Genomic DNA, 20,611 nt, shown 5'->3' with positions numbered 1-20,611 from the left:
ATAACTGGAATTAGGAAAAAACACAGCCATGGCCATGTACCACAAGGAGTTCAAGCCAAACTTGAAACCTCCCTGGCATCAAAGCTCCCACTAAAACCAGAAAAAAAGTTACCTTTAGTCATGCATCAGCACTGAGTGACTTGGCAGACTAACACAGACTGGTCTTGAATGTTTGCTAAAATGATGTTATCTTAAACCTGCAGGTACAACTGAGAGAGCTGGGCGGCAGGGGAGGGGTGTTAAGAGAGCCCAGGTGAAGGAAGAGGCAGCAGGGGGAGAAAAAACCACAGAGTTTATGCTGGAAACCTGTGAGCACTGCTCCCATGGAGCAGGCACTGGCTGAGCTGCAGGTCCCAGTGAGCATCAGCAGCCTTGGGACGAGGCAGCAGATGGAAATCCCAGCAGAGAGAGAACATGGGACAATTAACCATGGGAAATATATAGCAAAATTCAGCATAAGCCCAGATTACCCAATGTCTGTAATCATCAGGGCAGTCTGGTCCCACAGTTAAAAAAAAAAACTTGTTCTCTGTGGATGATACACTAGATTTTATAATCTGGATTTATTGTTCTTGGCCCATTATGTGTCTCTTGATGGACTGGGCCTGTGTGGAGGCTGAAATCAAGTACCTATGCTTTGCAGTAGATCAGTGGCATCTGAGCAGAGATATCTATTTTGTATGTTCAGTGAGTACACTCCATTTATAACAGGAAAATATTCTTGCATTTATAACAGGAAAATATCCTATCCTGAGCCCTGTTTGTTTCCTGAAGGCTTCAGTACACTGCAGAATCAGCAACATTTTGTTGTTTTAAATATACATTGAATATAGGGAAATGGGTTAGACTCCCACAAGATTATAGGAGTTGACCTCTCCAGTACAGCAATATTTTAAATCATTTCCTGACAGATTTTTATTACTAGCTGTCATCACAACACTTTCAGGTACACTGAATTCCCCTCAGGGCCTGTCTCTGTTTCTGTTCTGAATTTTGCTGTCCTGAAGCTAAAGAATGTGATCCTGATCCAAAGGATTTTTTTCCCATTTCCTTGATAAATATTGGAAGCAATCTTTAGCCTCCCCAGATTTAAATATTTTAGGTGTTGGCAACAAGAAGGGGTCTTAGAGTACATCCAACCTGTGTACACACTCTGCTGTCATTTCCTAATAAAGAATTCACTATCCATTGCCTGGTTTCTTTCAGGATAATCAGTTAAGGATTAGAATCCAAGGAGGAAGGGGAAAAGGAAAAATTTTGCAGGGAGATATTATTGCTTCCAATGGAATTTTGCACATTATTGACAAAGCCATGGACAACGTGGGGCCAACATTTGAGAGCAGCAAAGAGGTGAGCCATAAGTTACACACATGCAATGTCAAAATTCCTCTAAAAATAGTTTAATGTGAGGTGAATGTGAAGGAGGGTGACTGACAGAAACTAAACAAACTCTGCTGAGCCGTTGCACATCAGCCCACAGAAGCAATATTCAAAGTGAAAGGTAAGGACACAGTTCCCACAGAAAACAGACCAAATTCACCCTTCTGCCAAGCTGGACCATGGAGGGTTTGGATGTTCTCACTGCATCTGGTTGGTTCCTTGGCAGTCACGATCAGTGAATTTCACTGAATGCCAGAATCACACACTAAAAGGAGGAACATGTGTACAGATAACAGATTTCTCCACCCAAAGGCTAATATCAAAAAAAAAAAAAAGGTGATTTTAAATGTTTTGGGGTTTTGGTGCTCAGCTTATCATGCTTGCTTAAAAATTCCCTTCCTTACGTTACATTTTTCAAATATTTTACTCCTCGACCTTTTTTTTTGCTGGGGATGAAGAGAAAAACCCTTTACCCATACACACACAGCTGTGTTTCCTGTGACCACCCGGTATTGCAGGAAAAGGACAAAATCTAACTATAAACCACCACAGCACCAGGAAAAATGTGCTGCCATCTCAATCATTTCCAAGCACCATCAGCCCCCCGCAAATGAAATGTACTCAACCTGTAACAACTGAGACACAGTAAGTCAAGAAATGTCTCATAAGAACTGGCACTTATTTCATATTCCCAACTGAAACAAATCTTACTTTTATCCTGTTTCAGAAAACTATAATGTCATTACTTCAGGCTAATGGAAGATACAGCCAATTTGCATCTTTGATAGAGGTAAGGATCCAATAAAGCAATTACATAAGGCTACTTTCAGATGTTCTTGATATGTAATTTCACTTTTATTTTTAAATATTGATATGTAATTTCCCTTTTATTTTTAAACCAAAACAGAAAACTGGCCTAGGACTGGATTTACAGCAGGACAACCAGGCTTACACAGTCTTTGTTCCAAGTAACAAGGCTCTGAGTAACATGAAAGCTGAGGTTCTGGACTACCTGATTTCTGCAGAGGTACAGTCTTTCCATAAGGCAAATCTTTCTCAGACAGCAGATGGACAGGAGATTCATACATGCATTGCATTCATACATGCATTGCCTAGTGTTCATCTGAATTAGCTCCTATGATCAAGGTTGAAAGCCAATATCTAACAATTAAAGATAAGACAACAACTAGAGAGGAAGAGGATCTGGAGTCTCCCATCCCATGTAGGGATGATGTTCCTCTACATCAGGCCTCCAGTCCTCTGCTTTTGCCCAGACATCACAGCCTGGACAGACGCATGGCACAGCCCCAAAACCTCTCCTGAAATGCATCACCCTTGGTGGGAACAGTCAAGGGAAGCAGCTGCCACAAGGGTCCCACAGGATGGGAGTCACTGACAGTGGGGTCCCAGGAGGTGGATATTGGTACCCTGTCCCCTGGACACCTCCTGCCTGTCCCAAAACAGATCCATGCCCTGGAAGGCCCATGTCAAAATAAAATGGGGTGTAGGGATGAGGGCATGGAATGCCAGGGTGCCTGCCGCTAGCTGAACACTGACCCAGAGGTTTTTGGTGCACCAGCCAGTGATGCTGTTCTCATGCCCATGTCCACCTCACAAGCCAGACTGGGTTTCTGAGGCTCATTTTGGGCTAAAAGAGCCTCTTTTCTGCCCTGGCAGGGTTCCTGGAAGCTGCTGGAGCTGGTCCGGTATCACATTGTCTCCAACACTGAGGTGAGCACAGCTGCTCTGCCAACCCAGGGTGCAGGGAACAGGAGCCACTGGCAGGGGCATTGTCCGGGCTGCAGGCATGAGTAGCAGGAAAAAGACTTTCTGGCACTAAAGTCGAGCTACCTCTGAGCCTATTCTGCTAAAATCAGTCTTCTGTTTTTCAGAAAGAGCTGTTTTTTCCTTCCTCTAAGCAAGCCCCTTGTTTTTCCTGGGGGGGAAGATGATCCCCACCCCAGTCTCTGTTGTGAGGAAGGAAGGAAAGAAGTGGCTGTATCCTTAAAGAAAGGCTCAGTTTGTATAATCTCAGGTGGTCACTCCCAGCACAGAGAGTGGGAACAGAGAGAACGTGAGAACCATGTGTGCCTTCATGGTACCAGCACCACCACAGTGGTCTATGCTTGCAAACAGGGCTATTTTTAGAGAAAAAAATATTAACTTTAATTAGTGTTATAATTGGAAGAAAAATTAATATTCTTTTGAGCAATAAGGCCCTCACTTGCAGGAACCAGCAAGCTCAGTCACGATTTAATGGCACTCACTTTGTTACACAAGCTGGTTTGTCAATTGATGATAATTGTCACATTGATAATAATTTTCTTGCCCCAAAGAAAGTCTTTCCTGTGAAATCTGTCTGGATTTGAAAAGAGTAATGATATTACACTTGTCTCAACCAATTTATATTCATTTCAGCTAGAAGTTGCCAGCCTTGTCTCCACAGAGCACATCAGGACCATGGCAAAGCAGCTCATTCACTTTAACAGAACCAGCACTGTAAGTCACAGCCCTGCCCTGGGAGCAGCTCACTCTGATCGAGGCAACTTTGCATGCAGGGGCAATAAAAAGGGATAGGGGAGGCATTAGCAGAGGAATTTCTTGCTAAACTTCTCATTCCCACCTACTGTTAATATTAATTGTATAAAGGATGCAGAGCAAATGATTGGTGTACAAGGACAGCCTACAGAGTTTTGGTCCTTGTGCTTATCCACAGTCCAGGAATGATTCTCATTCATGCTCTACTGTTTTGTTTTTTTTAATCTTTTTAAAATCATTCTGTTAGATATTTTAGGAATTTTAAACACGCAAAAATATTCTTTTTCTCTCTGTAATATTATAGTCTCTGATCCTGATGTACCTAGTGAACACATTTTTTTAAAAGTGTTAATTGATCAGTACTTGTGCAAAACCAAGCTGATCTGTTAGGTTAGCTTCCTTCTCTTCTAGAGCAGAGATGCACCTATAAAAATTCTTGTAAGGGCAGAGCAGCTGCAGGAGTAAATGCAGAAAAAATACTTTTTTTTCCTCTCTCCTGTGAATTTGGATAGATCCCAGACTCTCTCTCACTTTCCCCCTCTTCTGACAGAGAGAGCACCAAGGCATGTTTAAACCCACTGAAATCAGTGCCTGAAGTCATCAGTAGTTTTCCTATTTTGGCCAGTCTCTTATTCCTCAGTCACACAGGCTGACAGGGCAAATTCATAGAAAAAAAATTAGATACCTCTGTTGAAGACTAGTATTCAAGAAAACAGACAATGTATGTGAGCTTCATGAATAAACAGGCATAATAAAAACTAGATAGCAAATTCATAAGAAGTATGACTAGAAAGTAATTTTAAACAATTAAAATAAATCATCAGAAACTGAGGAGTTAAAACACTTCATTATTAATAATAATTTATTGTTTCATAGGGACAAATCTTGGTGAGTGGAGAAAAAATGGAAGAAACAGATATTGTTGCGAAAAATGGTCGCATTTATATCCTTGAGGGTGTTCTCATCCCACCCACAATTGTTCCAATCCTACCACACTGGTGTGAGGAGACAAGTCAGGTCACAAAGGTAAGGGAATCACAATGAATCTGTGTCTCCAACTCCTCCAAAGAAGGCATTCCAGCTTCCTCTTCACTTTACTAACTTTCTCTGATATTATTTGAAAGAGGCATTTTTGGAAATAAATAAATCAATGGCCACCAGCCTAGCAGTACTGCAAACAGGGAGCTCATATGAACACATCCTATACCAGCTTAAAAAATCCAGTTGTTCCATTAACCCTTTGACATACCCTTTGTCGCTCCAGTCCAGTTCCTGAATCCCATCTGTGCATACAAGTACATGGGAATTTTCAAGTGTTATGTTCTCAGGGAAAACTACTCCCTGTTTCTCAGGGAATCCTCTCCAGACCAATATTTTAATTTATAATAAATATGCAGGGAAAGGAAACAGCAAGTTAAAATATTAACATAATAATTCTATATTTATATATTAGAAATATGTGATTTTCAGCAGCCACAATTTCCGCTAGCCCTGCTTTCCTCCAGAAACAAAACTTCTCCCGTTTAAAAGGGTGGATTCTGACAAACCTTGCTCACTTGGGTAACACAGTACAGGCCTTTACTTGGTAACATTCAGATGTTATTTCTGGTAAGAGAAATGTCAGACCAAACTTTGCCTTGGAGTAAGCACAGCCCCTTGAGCTGCCCCTGGACCATGTGCAAGCCCACATCTGGGCCAGTGACAAAAGGAAAACATTTAATGTCCTGGCTTACAACAGTCCAGAACCACAGCCTGCAAAGAGGTTCCCAGCAGAGCTGGACAGCATCAAAATGTAATGAAGAAAACACTGGCAGTAAAGATCTGTTACCTCTGGCAGTAACTACAACATGCTGTATGTGCAATATAATCATAAGCCAGGCAGAGCTCCAAGCAGCAATCTCTGATTCAAAAAGAAATCCACACCCAGAACACTCCAGTAATCTGAATTCCTTACCAAAAACCTACCTAAAAATTATGTCCAACATCAATCTATCCTAAAGCAATAGACAAAAAAATTATTTAAAGGCAAAACAAACACTGTCGGTCACAAAAATTATTCCCCAAATTTAAGTTAGGAACTTCTGTCAGCCTTGAAAGCTTCCTGCATAGTTAAAAATATAGTTATACATTCCAAGATTTAAGCAGAACACTGCTAGCCAGGAAAACACAAAGGAGCAATGGCTTTTGCAATTTTTACTCTGCAGCAAGCATTCCCATCACTCTCAGAAAACAGGAGTAACAGCACCTAATAAACACTGCTTGTCTTAAAAGAGTTAAAAGACACAAACCTTGTAGGAACTGGTAGATCTACACACTTACAAGAACTGTGCATCCCTAAAGATGAAACCTTTGGGCTAATGCATACTTATCCATGTAACCATACCCAAAAGTGCTAAAAGCTGCACCTGAGCCTAACTGAAGAACGGCAGGGCTTATTCTTAATGTCACAAAGAGCACAGAGGGGACAACAGGTCCTGAGTGCTGCCTGATGTGTGGTCCACAGCCAGTTTGGATGATCTGGCGCTGAGCATCAAGGAGAGCAACATCAACACGGCTCACAACAATCAGCCTTCAGAACAATCAGTTCTAAAGGGGTAAAAGCACCCTTACAGGAATTTTCAGAAACACAAAGGCAAGACCCTATGTCAGCTTCAGACATGACTATGCAGCTTGTAAAAGAGCTTTCATAATATCAAAATGTATTTGCCAAAATATGTATATCTGACCCACGGACCTTGAAAGCATAGGAATGGTATTGGTACCTCCGCTATTTGCTGCACAAATGCTTTTGTAATTCTGATCCTTTATTCCTTTAAGTCCTGTACAACATGAGGGACTACTAAATCCAAACCAGTATTTGGTTCTTTCCCCACAGCCCCAGTGATAAATCTGTGGGAGAATGCCATAATTCAGGTTTATGGTCTCCTGTTCAATGGCTACAAAACAGTCATGTAACACAATGGATGCTGCTCTAGAATTTATGCTAACTTGATTGAAAAACAAAACATTGACAGTCACAAGGACAACAGCTTTGACAAAGTCCATATCCACACTCTGAAAGGTTCAGCCTCTCTGAGGTTACTGCATATAGAGCTTGTAGAGAATTCACCTTTAAAACTGCCAGTGGAGTTTATATCTCCTCAGTAATGCAATTTCCAGACTCTGTCACCACCACATGGTGATAAATTAGCTAATCAGGAAAAGCAACCAAAGGGTGAAGACAAAAAATATCTATGTACCACTGGACCTACTATGGGGAAGCAAAGAATATTTTTCTCTTTGCCACCTATTCACAGGACAAATTTTTGTTCACAGTGCCTGCATTCTAGACCCAATTAATCTGTGTTTTTCCAGGAAAAATAATATATTTTCATAGAAGTTAAGTGCGTAGACTTCACTAGACTCTCAGACAATATTAGTTAACTCATTATAGTTAACTCATTATATACATTAACCCAGGATACCAGTGCATTCATGACCTTGTTTTCTTCTGTTGAGGAAGCTTCATGTTCATTATTCTGTTATTTCAGCAGAGGGGAGATGTGAGGAATGAGAATCACTATGACAATGCTCTGAGAGTTAATAAACTGGATTTGTTTAAAATAGACCTCACATCTGTTAAAAGTTTCCTTTTGATTAAGCATCCTCCCTGAAGTAACAGTCTGCAGACTCAGGTTCAGGAAGGAGTGAAGCTCTCCCATCTGCTTTGTATCTCAGAGGTGCAAATTTAGCTGTGTATTTCTCCACATACAAAATTCAAGTCTGGCTGCCACAGGAATGTTATTCCCCATTTTATAAAAATCCACTGATAGTAGTCCTGTAAATAGGTAGTCAGAAATAATGAAAATAAAGTTCATACAGTGAAAAATACATGACTTAATAAAATTTTTACCTGCAATACCAGCAAGGCACTTTCTGTAAATTATGCTGTGATATTAAGACTGTATCACAGAACTCTAAATAGCTTAAAAATACTAATGCCTCCCTTTTGTGCATGTTACAGCCTTTCTCAAAACAGAGGTGCATTATTGAATGTCCAAGCTTTCTGAAAATTAGCTGTGCTAGAGCCTGCAATATAACAGCAAAGCTATAGAATTGCATCTCCTTAAGGTGAAATGCATGTAAAAGTATTCCAAAGTATTCTCTTATACATGGAGAACTTTCCTTTTGGAGTTGAGAGGTGTTTGGACATGTCCATGTACTTTCCATGAACTTCAACACCAAGCTGAGAGGAGCTGGTGTACATCTCAGAGGTAAACAGCAGGGAAAATCCAGATTAGCTGTCATATATTATTGACAACAGCTCACTCATCCTCTGCCATGCAGGAGTTTTCACACAAGGCTCCAAGCCCAGGTGTATTCATTTTCCCATGAAGAACAGGACAACTTGTCCCCTCCTGCTCCCAGCCACTCCTGTGCCAGGATTCCCTGATATGGGATATGAAATGGGATAGCAATGAGTGGGGAACAGTCACAAGAGCCACACCCCAACCACTGCTTGGGCAGTCCAGTTCTGGCAGAAGTCATTAGCCCTAAGAGGTCCTTACACTCTTATGGGGCTCCTTAAATAGGCTTCTGCACTTCATGAGCACCACTTAGTGACAGGCAGAGGCCTAAAAACTATAAGCTTTGTAAGCCTTTTGCTGATTCTTAGTTCTCTTGAATCACACATGCAAATCAGTCCTTTCTAATACACTTTCTCTTTATAAATAAGCAGATCAAGAGGCCACTGCAAAAATAACATACAACTGAAAAGGCCATTCAGAGCTGCATGGTGGCTAAATCCCACCCTGGTGCAGAGGGGAGGGAAGGAGATCAAAGCAGCATGTCTGGCTGTCACAGCATCTCCCTGGGGTGAAACATCCTGAGGTTCCTGATCTCAGATTCCAAGGAAACTGCCTGCATCCTAATTCCACTGCACTCCCACTGGCAAATATGAGACTGCACACAAATATGAGACTGCACACAATATGAGCAGATACCCACTGGCATGTTCATAAGTGGTGACAGGATGGGGATTTCTAACACTGAGTCTGGTAAGAGCAAGGGAAATATCTGGTGGTCTGTGCATCCCCTTACTGAGCTGTCAATACCCATCCTGGTTTTTAACAGGCCATTGCAGAGCTGAGTTCTGGCTCAACACAAGGCTTTTCAGAGACAGTCATCCATGCAGGCTTTTCTCAGAGGGCTGAAACACAACAAAGATTTGGTCTTTATGCACTGCCTCTGCCCTGAAGCACTGAAAAGGAGTATATTTTCTTTATTTTGCAGGAACCAAGGTGTTGCAAAGGCTTCTTTGGCCCTAACTGCAGACCATGTCCAGGAGGTTTCTCCAAACCCTGCTCAGGGAATGGGCAGGTAAGCAGAGCATCCAGCATCACCCTGCACTCCAGGGTGAGGGAAGGATGAGCTGTGTCCCAAAAGCCCCTGGAGCATTTCTGCACAACAGGAATGTTGGGCTCCACAAGGGCTGCCCCCTTCCTCTGTGTCCAGTGATGCAAAGGGAATCTGTCACCTCTCAGATGCCCAAATTTGCAGGTTTCTAGGGTTCCAGCACACAGCACACAGGCAAGGCTGTGGCCCATTCTCATGCTTTTAATTTGCAACAGTGTAATGACCCCCCCTCCCAGCTCACTATTCTCACATAAAAACTGCAAAGAAAGGTAGAATATATAGCAGCAAAGAGAAAGCATAAAGAAAGCTTTTCTTTGAAGCACCTGTCTCAGCAAAGCTGGAGTTTTTCCTGAGAGTCTACCAGTCACAAAATATGGACAGGCATGTAGTCTCTTTTCTAGGCTAAAGACTTGTTTGAATTCATACATAACAACCACCTCCCTTCCATGTCCCAGTGCATGGATGGCCTGGATGGAAATGGCACTTGTGCTTGCTCTGAGGCATTTCAAGGCTTGAGCTGCCAGTTCTGCTCAGACCCTGGCAAATATGGACCTCAGTGTGACAAAGGTAAGTGCAGCTCTACAGCCTCAGCACAAGGGTGTGAGCAATAGCCCAAGAGGGTCTTTTGGGTCCTCCTGGTGTTCAGGCAGGAGTTACCTGGTTGCTAAACAGTCCCTGTGGAAGATGAGCAAGATGTTCCTGGGGTATTTTCATTTCCTATTTCAAAGGAACACATTGTAAGGCTAGGGTCTGTGTAAATATTCTAAACGACTTTTTGCAGGGGGCATAGCTTGTTTTATACTAATTCATTGTTCTTTTGATTTCTGTCTCCCTCACACAAGTAACTGAAAAGAAAATATTTGCTATTCTGTTCCCATCTGCTGTTGTCCACAACAGAACAGATTCTGCCTGCAATGACCAACATATGTAATTTAAGAACAACTAGATCTATAAACAGGTTGTGTTTAGGCCACTTAACTACCCTTACTAAATAATTTCTGATCTATTTTATAGCTTACAGTTCTGCACTGACAGATTTAATCCTACTGAGCCAAACCATAGTACATTTGAGAATCTACAGCATATACAACATCAAACATACATACATTCCTCATCTACAAAACCATTTTTAGTATTTTTTGCAATGAAACAGCCTGCCATTCATGAAACAAAGCTCCCTTGAAGGTTCAAAGGTACATGGGCAAAAGCTAAGACACAAATTCCATAAGGAATTGTGGTAGTGCCTAAACTCCAGTCCCACCAAAGTAACAAGTGTTTGCTTGACTAGTCACTGACACTTTTTGGAATGTTTGCACAAAGCTTTCCTGCTGTGTCCCCTGGGCACATTGCTGTGCCCCCAGCAGCACTAATCCACCCAGTCCTAGCAATGTGCTGGTAGGTCTGTGCTGATGCTCTGTGTACCCAGCACTGTGCAGCCTGGAGGATCTGTGGGCTCAGTGTTTAAAGGCTTACCCTGTCACTGAAAGCACAACAGAAGTCATGCAATAACTTTAATAGTCTAGGACACAGCATTTTGCTCCTACTTCTCTGAAGCACTTTGAAATTCATCGATAAGAGCAGTGTGAAAATACAACAGGTTTTAAATAGTTGCCCATAAAACACATCTGAAAAGACATGGCTATGATTAACAAAAGTCCCCCATCAGAGTGAGATTAAAAAATACAAAAGTTGAGATTCTTGGAAAAAAAATAGGAAGAGCTGATTCATAAGAAATGGGAGTAGAGATGGGAGGAGTAGAGATGGGAGCACAAATAATGGGAGCACAAATAATGGGAGCACAAATAATGGGAGCACAAATAATGGGAGCACAAATAATGGGAGCACAAATAATGGGAGCACAAATGCCTTTTTCCACTGTGGAATTGCACACTGTGGTTTCTCTCTGGTAGAGTGCCCCTGCACTAATGGGAAGTGTGATAACCGAGTAGACAGCGATGGGAGCTGCCTGCCTGGATCCTGCAGAGCTGGATACACAGGGAAACTCTGTGAGCAGCAGATTGTTCCCTGTGAGCCCTCCCTGCAGCTCTGCCATGCACATGCAGAGTGCCAGCTCAGTGATGGCACAGTGAGGTAAGTCAGCAGCCTGCATCCAGTTGATATTCACTGTGCTGCAGCTCTTTCCTGTTTGCTTGACCAAAACAGTCCCTGGCAGCAGCCACTGCAACCCTGCTCTGCAGCAAACAAGCAAAACCATGCACCACATCAGCCTTGAGTTGCAAGACAATAATTACAAGTTCTCAATATCCTGTACTTTATATATTTAACACTGATAGTTGCATACAGATCTGATCCTTGATTACAAGCCTCCCTTCCTACTAACATCTACAGAGGTTTTAGGAAGCTGTTATTTCTAATCACCCCTTAGTGATTTAGGAGTTTAAGCCCTGAAATTCTCAACAGTTTGAGGATGGATATCTCAAACTGGATATCTCAGACTTCCATGTCACTCTGGTCAGGTCAGGTAAGTTTTGCACGCCACAGCACCACAGACTTAGCACAGGTTCCCCAGTCCTGCCCACAAAACTCTGTTACTGGTTCAACTGCCCTGCACTTGCCTCAAGCCCGCCCTCACATGCAGCAAGTTTGCCTCTTGCTGAAGTGTATCCATAATGAGTCACTACCAGCACAAGGGGGGATGCTGCAGAACCTGAGTGCTTAAATAATTCCCTCCAATTAAGGCTAATCCTGGGGAGGGACCCAGGGAAACAGGAAGGCTCATTGTCTCACACCCAGCCATCTTCTGTGTAACAGAGAGAGCAAAGCCAGCCCATAAATATTTTAGAGCTGTTAGCTGAACTTTGCAATGATAACATCAGGTCAGAATTAATTTCACTCCCTGTCTCATACGCAGAGAATGGATCCCTGATTTGATTCAATTAACCCAGTCAATATTTTGGAAAAAAACCCCATAATGTACACACTTGACCTACTTCCATCAGGAATCCAAGGTTACCAATTTTAAGCTGCCTATAAATAGCATGTAGCAGTGGAAAACAATCACTTTGCTTTGGAGCTGTCCTGTCACGTGTAACGCCTCCTTCCTTCTCTTGTCTCTGTAGCTGTGTTTGCAAACCTGGCTATGAGGGAGATGGCTTCAGCTGCACCAAAGTTGATCCTTGTGCTGTTTTAAACCCTGGTGGCTGCAATGTCAATGTAAGTACACGCTTTTCCCACAGAAAGGCAAGCAAAGAGGAAGGTTTGGCCAGAAACTTGTACATGAGAGTCATGGTTTTCATTGGAGTTCCAGGCTCTTTCCCCAGACCCCACTCCAGAGCTCAGACAAGCCTGATGGCTAAAGGTAGATGTCCTGAATGGCTGCCTCTGCATCTCCCCCTAGGCTGAGTGTGTTCAGACAGGCCCAGAGGAGCACAGGTGTGTTTGCCAGGCAGGATGGACAGGAGATGGGAGGGACTGCTCAGCCATCAACCCCTGCCTGCTGCCCAGCACGGCACGGTGCCACGGGAATGCCACCTGCATCTACATTGGGCCAGGGCAGGTAGGTCCTCACAGCCATGCATGTCCTCAGCCATTCTGCTCTCCCAGGGCTTGGGCTTGGGCTTCCTACCCTGTTTTCTTCCCAAAATCCTGCTCTCCCTCACAGCCATGATGTTGTTTCCACGTGGTGCTCTCTATGCAAAACAGTATCCTTAAATTCCAGCCCCAGTGTTCCCTCCTTTCTCTTGCTCTTTCAGCAAACACATTTTTAGAAAGTGCATTAGTAGATGTCAGGTATGAAGGTCTTCTGCAGATATTAGTCAGTGTCATTCCACTGGAGTCAATGCCAAGCTATGGAAACACAGAGAAACTAATTCACCATGTCTAGAATATGAATGCTATTTTAATCATTTTAATGAATTGCTGTGTTTTATTGAAATGACAGAATGACTGTAAGTGTAAGGATGGATTTCAGGGGAATGGAATTGAATGCACACCCATAAACTCATGCCTGGAACAAAATGGAAAATGCCATCATCTGGTGAGTAATTAATCATTCCCTGCACAAAGTGTTCAGATTCATATCACATCTTGCCTCCTGCGCACACCATAGAATTTATTTGCCATTTCAAGCCTGCAATTCCCTTTGGAGAAAGCACTTTCCAAGCAGTTCTACAAGCACCAAAAACTGTGTGAACCACATCAGTATGGTACATGAGCTGAGGATAGACTGCAAGGGCTGCTCCAAATCTGCCAGTACAGAAGGATTATCTCAAGCCTGGAATAAATAAATGCTATTTTTCTACCAGAAATTACAACTTAGATCCACTATCCTGTTGGGATATTTACCCAAGTCAGTCTCCACCCAGGCATCTATCAGCTTTATCAGCAGCTGCATGTGCTCTGCTGTGCCCTGTAGTTCCATCCTCAGGTGGGGCACAGAGCTGAGGTGAGGAGCTCTGGGGAGCAGAGGATGGATCTGCCACAGTCAGGTGAAGAAACAGGGCTTCAAACGTGTAGGCAGTGATTGTTTGACAACTTCTCTCTCTTTCTGGTTCAAAGGCAACTTGTCAGTTTGAGTCTTCCCGTGGCTGGCAGTGTGTGTGCCCAAAGGGCTACGAGGGGGATGGCAGGACCTGCTATGGAAACGCTGCAGATGTAAGTGCTGGGGTCACCTGCTCTGGGCACAGCAGCTGCTGCACAGGTCTCACCCTGCATCTTAACCAGAGAGAGCAGCAAAGCCTTTTCAAACAGTCAGAAAGATATGATGCCCACCAGTGATCTCTACAAAGGATGGTCCGGTGGGACCACTCGCCTGATTCATAAATTGTGTTTAAAGACATGGCTTGGAAAGGGGCCTAAGGGAGCAGAGCATATTTCTGGCTTCAAACAAATTGAAAATTTGAAATTGAAAACAAATTGAAAAACACCAGTCTCAGAGTCCAGAGCTACAGAAGTGCTAAGCACCAACCTCCCAGCTGGGAGCACCAAGCAGTCAACTCTTCTGAAGTTTTGCCCTGCAGGCTCTCTCAGTGGAAATGATCAATTTATCATGTTGAAACAAACTGTGCTGACCCACAGGCAGATAAAACCAAACCAAGTCAATTGGTGAAATAAATATGCATTTAACAGCACAGGAAAAATGAATGTGTCCTCAGACTCAGCTCCTGGCAGTAATCTCACATGGCTCTCAGCACTATCTGCCACCCCTGCTTATCATCTACCTCTGTTCCAAGTACTCTGGCAGAATAAGGGCTGGATGATGTGTAAGATGCTGTACAAATATCAGCTAAAACAACATAAGCTTCAATCAATTTTGCATGGAGTTAAGAGAAGAATTAAATTTAAAATCACAGGAAATTAATGCTTAGCCTGGGGTCACAATACACAGCAAGGCTGGGTACACACCTAAGCAATCCATGGCCTGATTTTCAAGAATTGATAATTCTCCTTTCCTATTACCAGAAAATATATATATAAAACCCACCAAAAACCAAAAAACATTAATGCCATCCCTTTTAACACACACTGAAAACCTCCTCCTCTTCCATGTCACATCAGCCAGGCCAGACATGGTGGGTTGCCCCACAACCAAGAGCACATTGTTACAGCTAATTACAGCTTACAAACTCATTGATCTCTCTTCTCTCTCATCAGGAGCTATCCACTCTGTCAGAAGCAGCTGCTTTTAACCAGTGGGTTAATGTAAGTACACTTGGTGGTTAATTTCTATAGTATGTTCAAGTTTGCAGAAAAACACGAGCCTTGTAGAGTTTAGAAATGGGAGGTCTCACAGCAATATTTCCATCATAGAAAGAAAGCTGAAAATCTGGAGAGACGTCAGGGTGCCTTTCCCGCCTGTTGTGGGGGGGGTTGACCATCTGGTTCCCTATTTCTGCCTGAAAACCAACTTCTGAACCCAAATTCAGCGAGTAAGGAAGCTCCACAAGCAGCAGAGCTGGGTCCAAGCCTGCTCTCTGAGGCAGGGAGCTACATAAGCCATGACTAATTTTGCATGAAAACACACTGCAGCCCAGATGAGCACCAGCAGGGTGTGAGCAGAGTCTGGACAGGACCCCAGATGTCTCCTTTCAACTTCTCTCATTCAATAAAAGACAAGTGGCAAGGGAAGGCAATGCCCTACCCTCCCCCATTTTCAAATGCCCCGTGGCAGGAAAATGCAAGTGTATGGCTGGACAGTGGGGAGCAAGAGAGCAGGAAAGCACTCAGTCTGTGCAGGCCTGCCTGAGGTGCAGGAAATAGAATCATAGAATGGTTTGAGTCCTTTAAAGTCCATCTGGTCCAATCTTCCTGCCATAAGCAGGGACATCTTCAGCTAGGTCAGGCTGCTCAGAGTCCTGCCCAGCCTGATCCTGGAATGTCTCCAGGGATGGGTCATCCACCACACCCCTGAGCAACCTCTTCCAGTGTTTTATCACCCTCATTGTTTAAAAAAAATAAATTCTTTCTTATATCAAACCTAAATCCACCCTTTTTCAGTTTAGAACTATTGTCCCTTATTCTTTTGCAAAAGGCCCCACTAAAAAGTCTGCCCCACCTTTTTTTGCAATTCCCTGTAAGTGCTGAAAGGCCACAAAAGCTCTCCCTGAAGTCTTCTTTTCTCCAGGCTGAGCAACCTCAGTGATGAAAGATTAACTTCTTTGGCTCCAGATTATGGAGGAAGCACCAAAATAGGTTTCAAACCCCAAAGTTCTGGATACACTAAAAATCTACCCTCTATTTTCCCATGCTGTCATTTATTACTGGAGCAGCAGTAACATTAAGGACCTACCCCACTGTGATTGGAACTGTATGAATAAAGATCAAAACTGGTTGCTCCCACAAGAACTTAAATCCTAAATGTAAGAAGTGTCCATCAAACACGTGGTGAACAAGAAAGGACAGTGATGTGTTAATGAATAGCATCAGAAGTCACAGCACATCAGCTGCTTCAAGGCTTTTCAAAGTTAGATGGCTTGGGGCTCATTAAAGTACATAATTGCAAGGAACACCTCAGGGAGCTTCTGAAGAGAGCTCCATGTGGCTAATTCAGGACAGGTGTCTGCCTGGCCCTGAGCTCAGATTGTGGCCCTGGACACTGTAGAGAGAAACTAAAGAATTTAAAGAAATGGGCACAATAAGAAATGCTGTTCTCCTGCTAATATGCTCTTTAGATAATGGGGGAACAAATCAGAGGGAAGATTCTGTATAATCTATTGAAAGTGATGTGGAAATTTCTGCTACACTTCAGAGAAATGCTATCCCTTAAAATGAACACTGGTAACTACAAACATGAGCAAAATAGGGAGGCATATCCATCTGTGGGTTTTTAACTTTGTACTTGAGCAGGAATGTGATATTTACCACTTTCCATAACCAAATTCTTTTCTTTCTTCCCAGGAAGGATGAGAAGGGGAAGTTTGTTGCTCTTTCTATATTTAAATATTTGGAAGGTGATAGGGATGATGGCTAGGGAGAAAGATGATCTTAACAGAGACAAAATCCCCAGCTATTTAAGGGAGCTGATTCCCTTCTTGATTCAAAACCCAATATGGGTAATGAAGGACTATCCAAAACAGCTTCCAGGCAGCATAACCAGCTGCAAAAAGGTAGATCCCAAGCTCATATTGCTCCCTCAAGTTTTGCAGTATCAAAAATGGAAAGCTGTGGAGCCTGTGAAAAGCTTGGAGAACCCCATCTTCAGCAAGATCACACTTAAATATTTAGCTTTCCATTTTTCACTCAAAAAAAAAAAAAATTCAACACAACTGGAAAAATCCTCTCCAGTGGAAACTCTTTCCATCCTTAAGGCAGATAAAAACATGGAAGATTAATTAATTCATGCATGCTGCAGATCTGACAATCCCCATCTAAAATTAGAGCTGTCAGCGGCAAGCTCCACTGCAGTGCTAGTGCACACAGATAACTCTTGGACATCTGGAAAAAAATCCCAGCCATGTCAAATAGTCTTCTTCCAAATGGGAACACTGTGTCATGGGAGTTTCTCATATCATGGTTCATAGTCCTAGCTATTGAACAGCATGGAGCAAATTACAACAGTAAGAGCAAATTACTTTAATTTATCAGTAACCACTAGCATTTATCACCTCCATTTATCACCACTATTTATTTTTTAAACATTCAAGTGCATAATTCAAAACTTACGAGACAGGCTACCTTTTGTGGGGGTCAAGTTATGTATGTCATCATAAAAACCAATTCTGACCTGGACATTATTTCTGCCCTTTCAATGCTGGCAATCTATTCTGCAAAGAAAAGGCACTCGTTTTCCATTTTTGTGCAGCTGCAAGTGATATTGTTCAAGTCATTGCTCAGTATAATAGTTTTTCCCTTTCCAGGCTGGTCACAAAGCACGTCACATACTCCACACCTTGCTTCAAATGTCACCAGCTACTATTTATAGACCATCCTTGGAATGAATTATTTTACCCTCTTTACTTCCATGCAGGAGGCCGAGATAAACTCAGTGCTGTCCACCACCTCAAACCTGACTGTCCTTGTGCCTTCTCTGCAAGCCATTGAGAACATGGATGAGGATGAGAAAGCCTTTTGGATGTCAAAAAGTAACATTCCAACTCTCCTTAAGTACGTTAATTGTTGGGGGTTTGGCTTTTTAAATTAACTGTTTTTTATGCTAGACAAGCCTTTGGTTTGAAGCCACCAGAACAAGACAGGTATTTTGATTTTAAAGGAAGGGCACAGGAGTCTCCTTCTAGTTCCAGTGGCATATAAATAAATCTCTGTAGCAAGGCCACTGGGAAAAAAGGCATTATTTATATTATGTCAGAAATGTGTAAAGATAAAAACATAGCTGAACAAGGTGTTGTAGAAGCAATTCCTGCTTAAAACTACCATTTAGGACAGACTAAGCATGTTTATCTGAAATAAGACAAAGAAAAAAGAGAGAAAATACAAAACCTTCAAATCCATTTAATTTCCTTTAGGTATCATGTACTGACAGGAGCTTACAGCTTTGCTGATTTCCAGAAATTATCGTCCTCTGACATGCTGCCAACATCGCTACAGAGCAAATTCCTACACTTGTCCAAAGAAAATGGGGTGAGATGACCTGCAAACCACTGTGGTATCACACACCAAAACCTGGCCATCACTGCCACTGGCTTTCTTGTATTACAAAACCACACACACATTATTCATTTTTTTTAAACTACATGCTATAAAATTAAAGGCATAGTTCAATTTTATGGGGCCCTCTGGGAGAAACATTACCTTGTTTTTCTCCACCACTTTACATCACTAAAATTTGTCCAAAATATTAATTATTTCTAATGCCCCAGTAGCTGCTGCAAACACTGGACAGCTGTAACCAAGCAGAATGGCAATCCTTGGAGGAGCCTGTGTGAGCTAAATTAATACAAAGAGCATCAAGGAAATCAAATAATTTAGGGAACAGGGAAGGTAGGAGGAAGCAGTGATAACACACATCTCCACCTATGCAACTTGATAGTCCTAAACCACCTGAGGGTATTTTTAATGGTAAATAAGTTACAGCCCTTCCCCCTTAGCCGTTTTACCAGGTAAATTCCATGTTCTGAGGAGGATTTCCTGGGAATACACAAGTCACATTTAAGCACTTCATCCCCATTAAGGGAGAGGGAAGTTCCCCCCACCTCCAAACTCTAAAGGAAAAGTTAAGAACAGGGTCCTTCAAAGCTGCACAGAGCTGGGAGGGTGTGAATCAGCTCAGAGCTCAGCCTGCCCCTGTGCTGCCAGCCCAGGGCTTTGCCAGTCTGCACCCAGGGAACAGCCAAGGGTCCCCAGGTCCCCTCCCCTGTGCGCAACTCCCTGAGGGTCACCCAGGCTCTGGTGTGAGTTAGTGGTGCCATGGTACATCCCCAGGCAAGCATTTGGGAAGGTGTGGAAATGCACAGGATGAGCTGCTGGGAAGCACCACCCCAACAAGGCCGAGGCAAAGCCTCTCTCCTCTCCCTTGTGCAGAACCTGACCCTCGAGGGCGCTCACTTTGTGGCCAGCGACATCGCATCCACCAACGGGGTCATTCACGTCATCGATAAGGTATCCGATATATCAATCAGGATTTTTCTGCACCACAAAACCATTAACCTCCTGTGGAGAACACTGTGCACAGAGCAGCGTTTTGCCCTGCACGTGATGCTTGCAGGTGATGTGGGGTGTCTGCTCCCCTGCAGGTGCTGACCCCGCTGCGCAGCGCTGTCCTGCCAAGGCTGCTGGCCCGCCTGGAGCAAATGCCCGACTACTCCCTCTTCAGGGGCTACATTATTGTAAGCTTTCACACCATGCTCTCAGTGTTTCAGAGCAGAGGAAGCTCTCTGCTTTGTTTGCATTTCAGACTACCAGTGGTCATTCTGATTTTTTTTTTTTTAATGTGTTTCACAACAGCAATACAATCTGGCTAACGAAATAGAAGCAGCAAACACATACACAGTCTTTGCCCCAAGTGATGATGCCATAGAAAATTACCTAAAGGATAAGAAATCTGCTACTCTGGTATGTATAACTCACAAGGTTTGTCCTAACAGCTCAGTATTTCATCTTTGTTTCAAGTGGATGGGTTATGAGGACACAGATATAGGGAGATTTGTTTCCCAGAAATCCAGTAAGTTAGGTTTTGTCTGTAACAACAAAGAAGCTGAAATGGGATGAATCTACCTGTATTTTCCTGAGCTGCTGGAAGAGCCTTGCTATATGTTCTGTTTTGGCCTTCTCTAGATTAAAAACATGGTGACAATTTCCAAGACTCCCCAAACACCCCAGCTTCTCTCACATTGGTCAATCTCTCATCAACACATCCTGCTTCTGCTTCCCCCTCCTAGTCAGGGAGAGCTCTGGGAGTCTCCTGCTTCAGAACAAGATCTAGAAGCCTTGGGAAACCCACACCAAATTCTGATGTATAGAGAGTAACTTCATCATTTTACAATGAAATATCAATCTACTCTACCAACCAGGCATAGAAAAGTTTTCAATTAAAGACAATTAAAAGTAGTCTTTATTGACTGAAGATGCCCTTAAAGATTATATCTATAGATATAAAAATATAGCTAGACAGATACAAAAATTACTCTAAACACTCACCACAGTTTATTCCCCTAGAGCTTATTCAGGGATTCCCAAAGGAATAAGGAATAGGCATGGAAAGACCATAAAAACACTCATGAATATGCAATCCTTCATGTCAAATGAACCCATGAAGTTCAGAGTCCTAAAAATCATCTGACTTTTCCCTGAAAAAAGTCTTGTCAGTAGACTTTTGTTTTTTGTTTGGGATTTGAGAGAGGTTTTTTTTATGTAAAGAAGGTCAGTACAGGAGTGACAAGAAAAA

General features: G+C 42.8%; 1 protein-coding gene across 1 annotated transcript in view; it reads left to right on the top strand.

Annotated features, from left to right (window-relative positions):
- STAB2 (stabilin 2) overlaps positions 1–20,611 on the top strand; it is an 82,080-nt gene that overhangs the window by 21,938 nt on the left and 39,531 nt on the right. Inside the window, 20 exon segments of the mRNA XM_066549796.1 lie at positions 1,207–1,350; positions 2,108–2,170; positions 2,288–2,407; positions 3,058–3,111; positions 3,799–3,879; positions 4,795–4,944; positions 7,922–8,000; positions 9,185–9,276; positions 9,768–9,879; positions 11,223–11,403; positions 12,393–12,486; positions 12,671–12,829; positions 13,214–13,309; positions 13,831–13,926; positions 14,926–14,973; positions 17,738–17,874; positions 18,234–18,348; positions 19,249–19,326; positions 19,461–19,553; positions 19,672–19,779. Of these exon segments, the coding sequence (XP_066405893.1) occupies positions 1,207–1,350; positions 2,108–2,170; positions 2,288–2,407; positions 3,058–3,111; positions 3,799–3,879; positions 4,795–4,944; positions 7,922–8,000; positions 9,185–9,276; positions 9,768–9,879; positions 11,223–11,403; positions 12,393–12,486; positions 12,671–12,829; positions 13,214–13,309; positions 13,831–13,926; positions 14,926–14,973; positions 17,738–17,874; positions 18,234–18,348; positions 19,249–19,326; positions 19,461–19,553; positions 19,672–19,779 (2,100 nt within the window).

This window comes from Molothrus aeneus, chromosome 5 (genome assembly GCF_037042795.1).
Source record: "Molothrus aeneus isolate 106 chromosome 5, BPBGC_Maene_1.0, whole genome shotgun sequence".
In the NCBI taxonomy this organism is placed as follows: Eukaryota; Metazoa; Chordata; class Aves; order Passeriformes; family Icteridae; genus Molothrus; species Molothrus aeneus.
The sequence above is the reverse complement of the archived record's forward strand: the minus strand, read 5'-3'. Positions and strand labels throughout refer to the sequence as shown.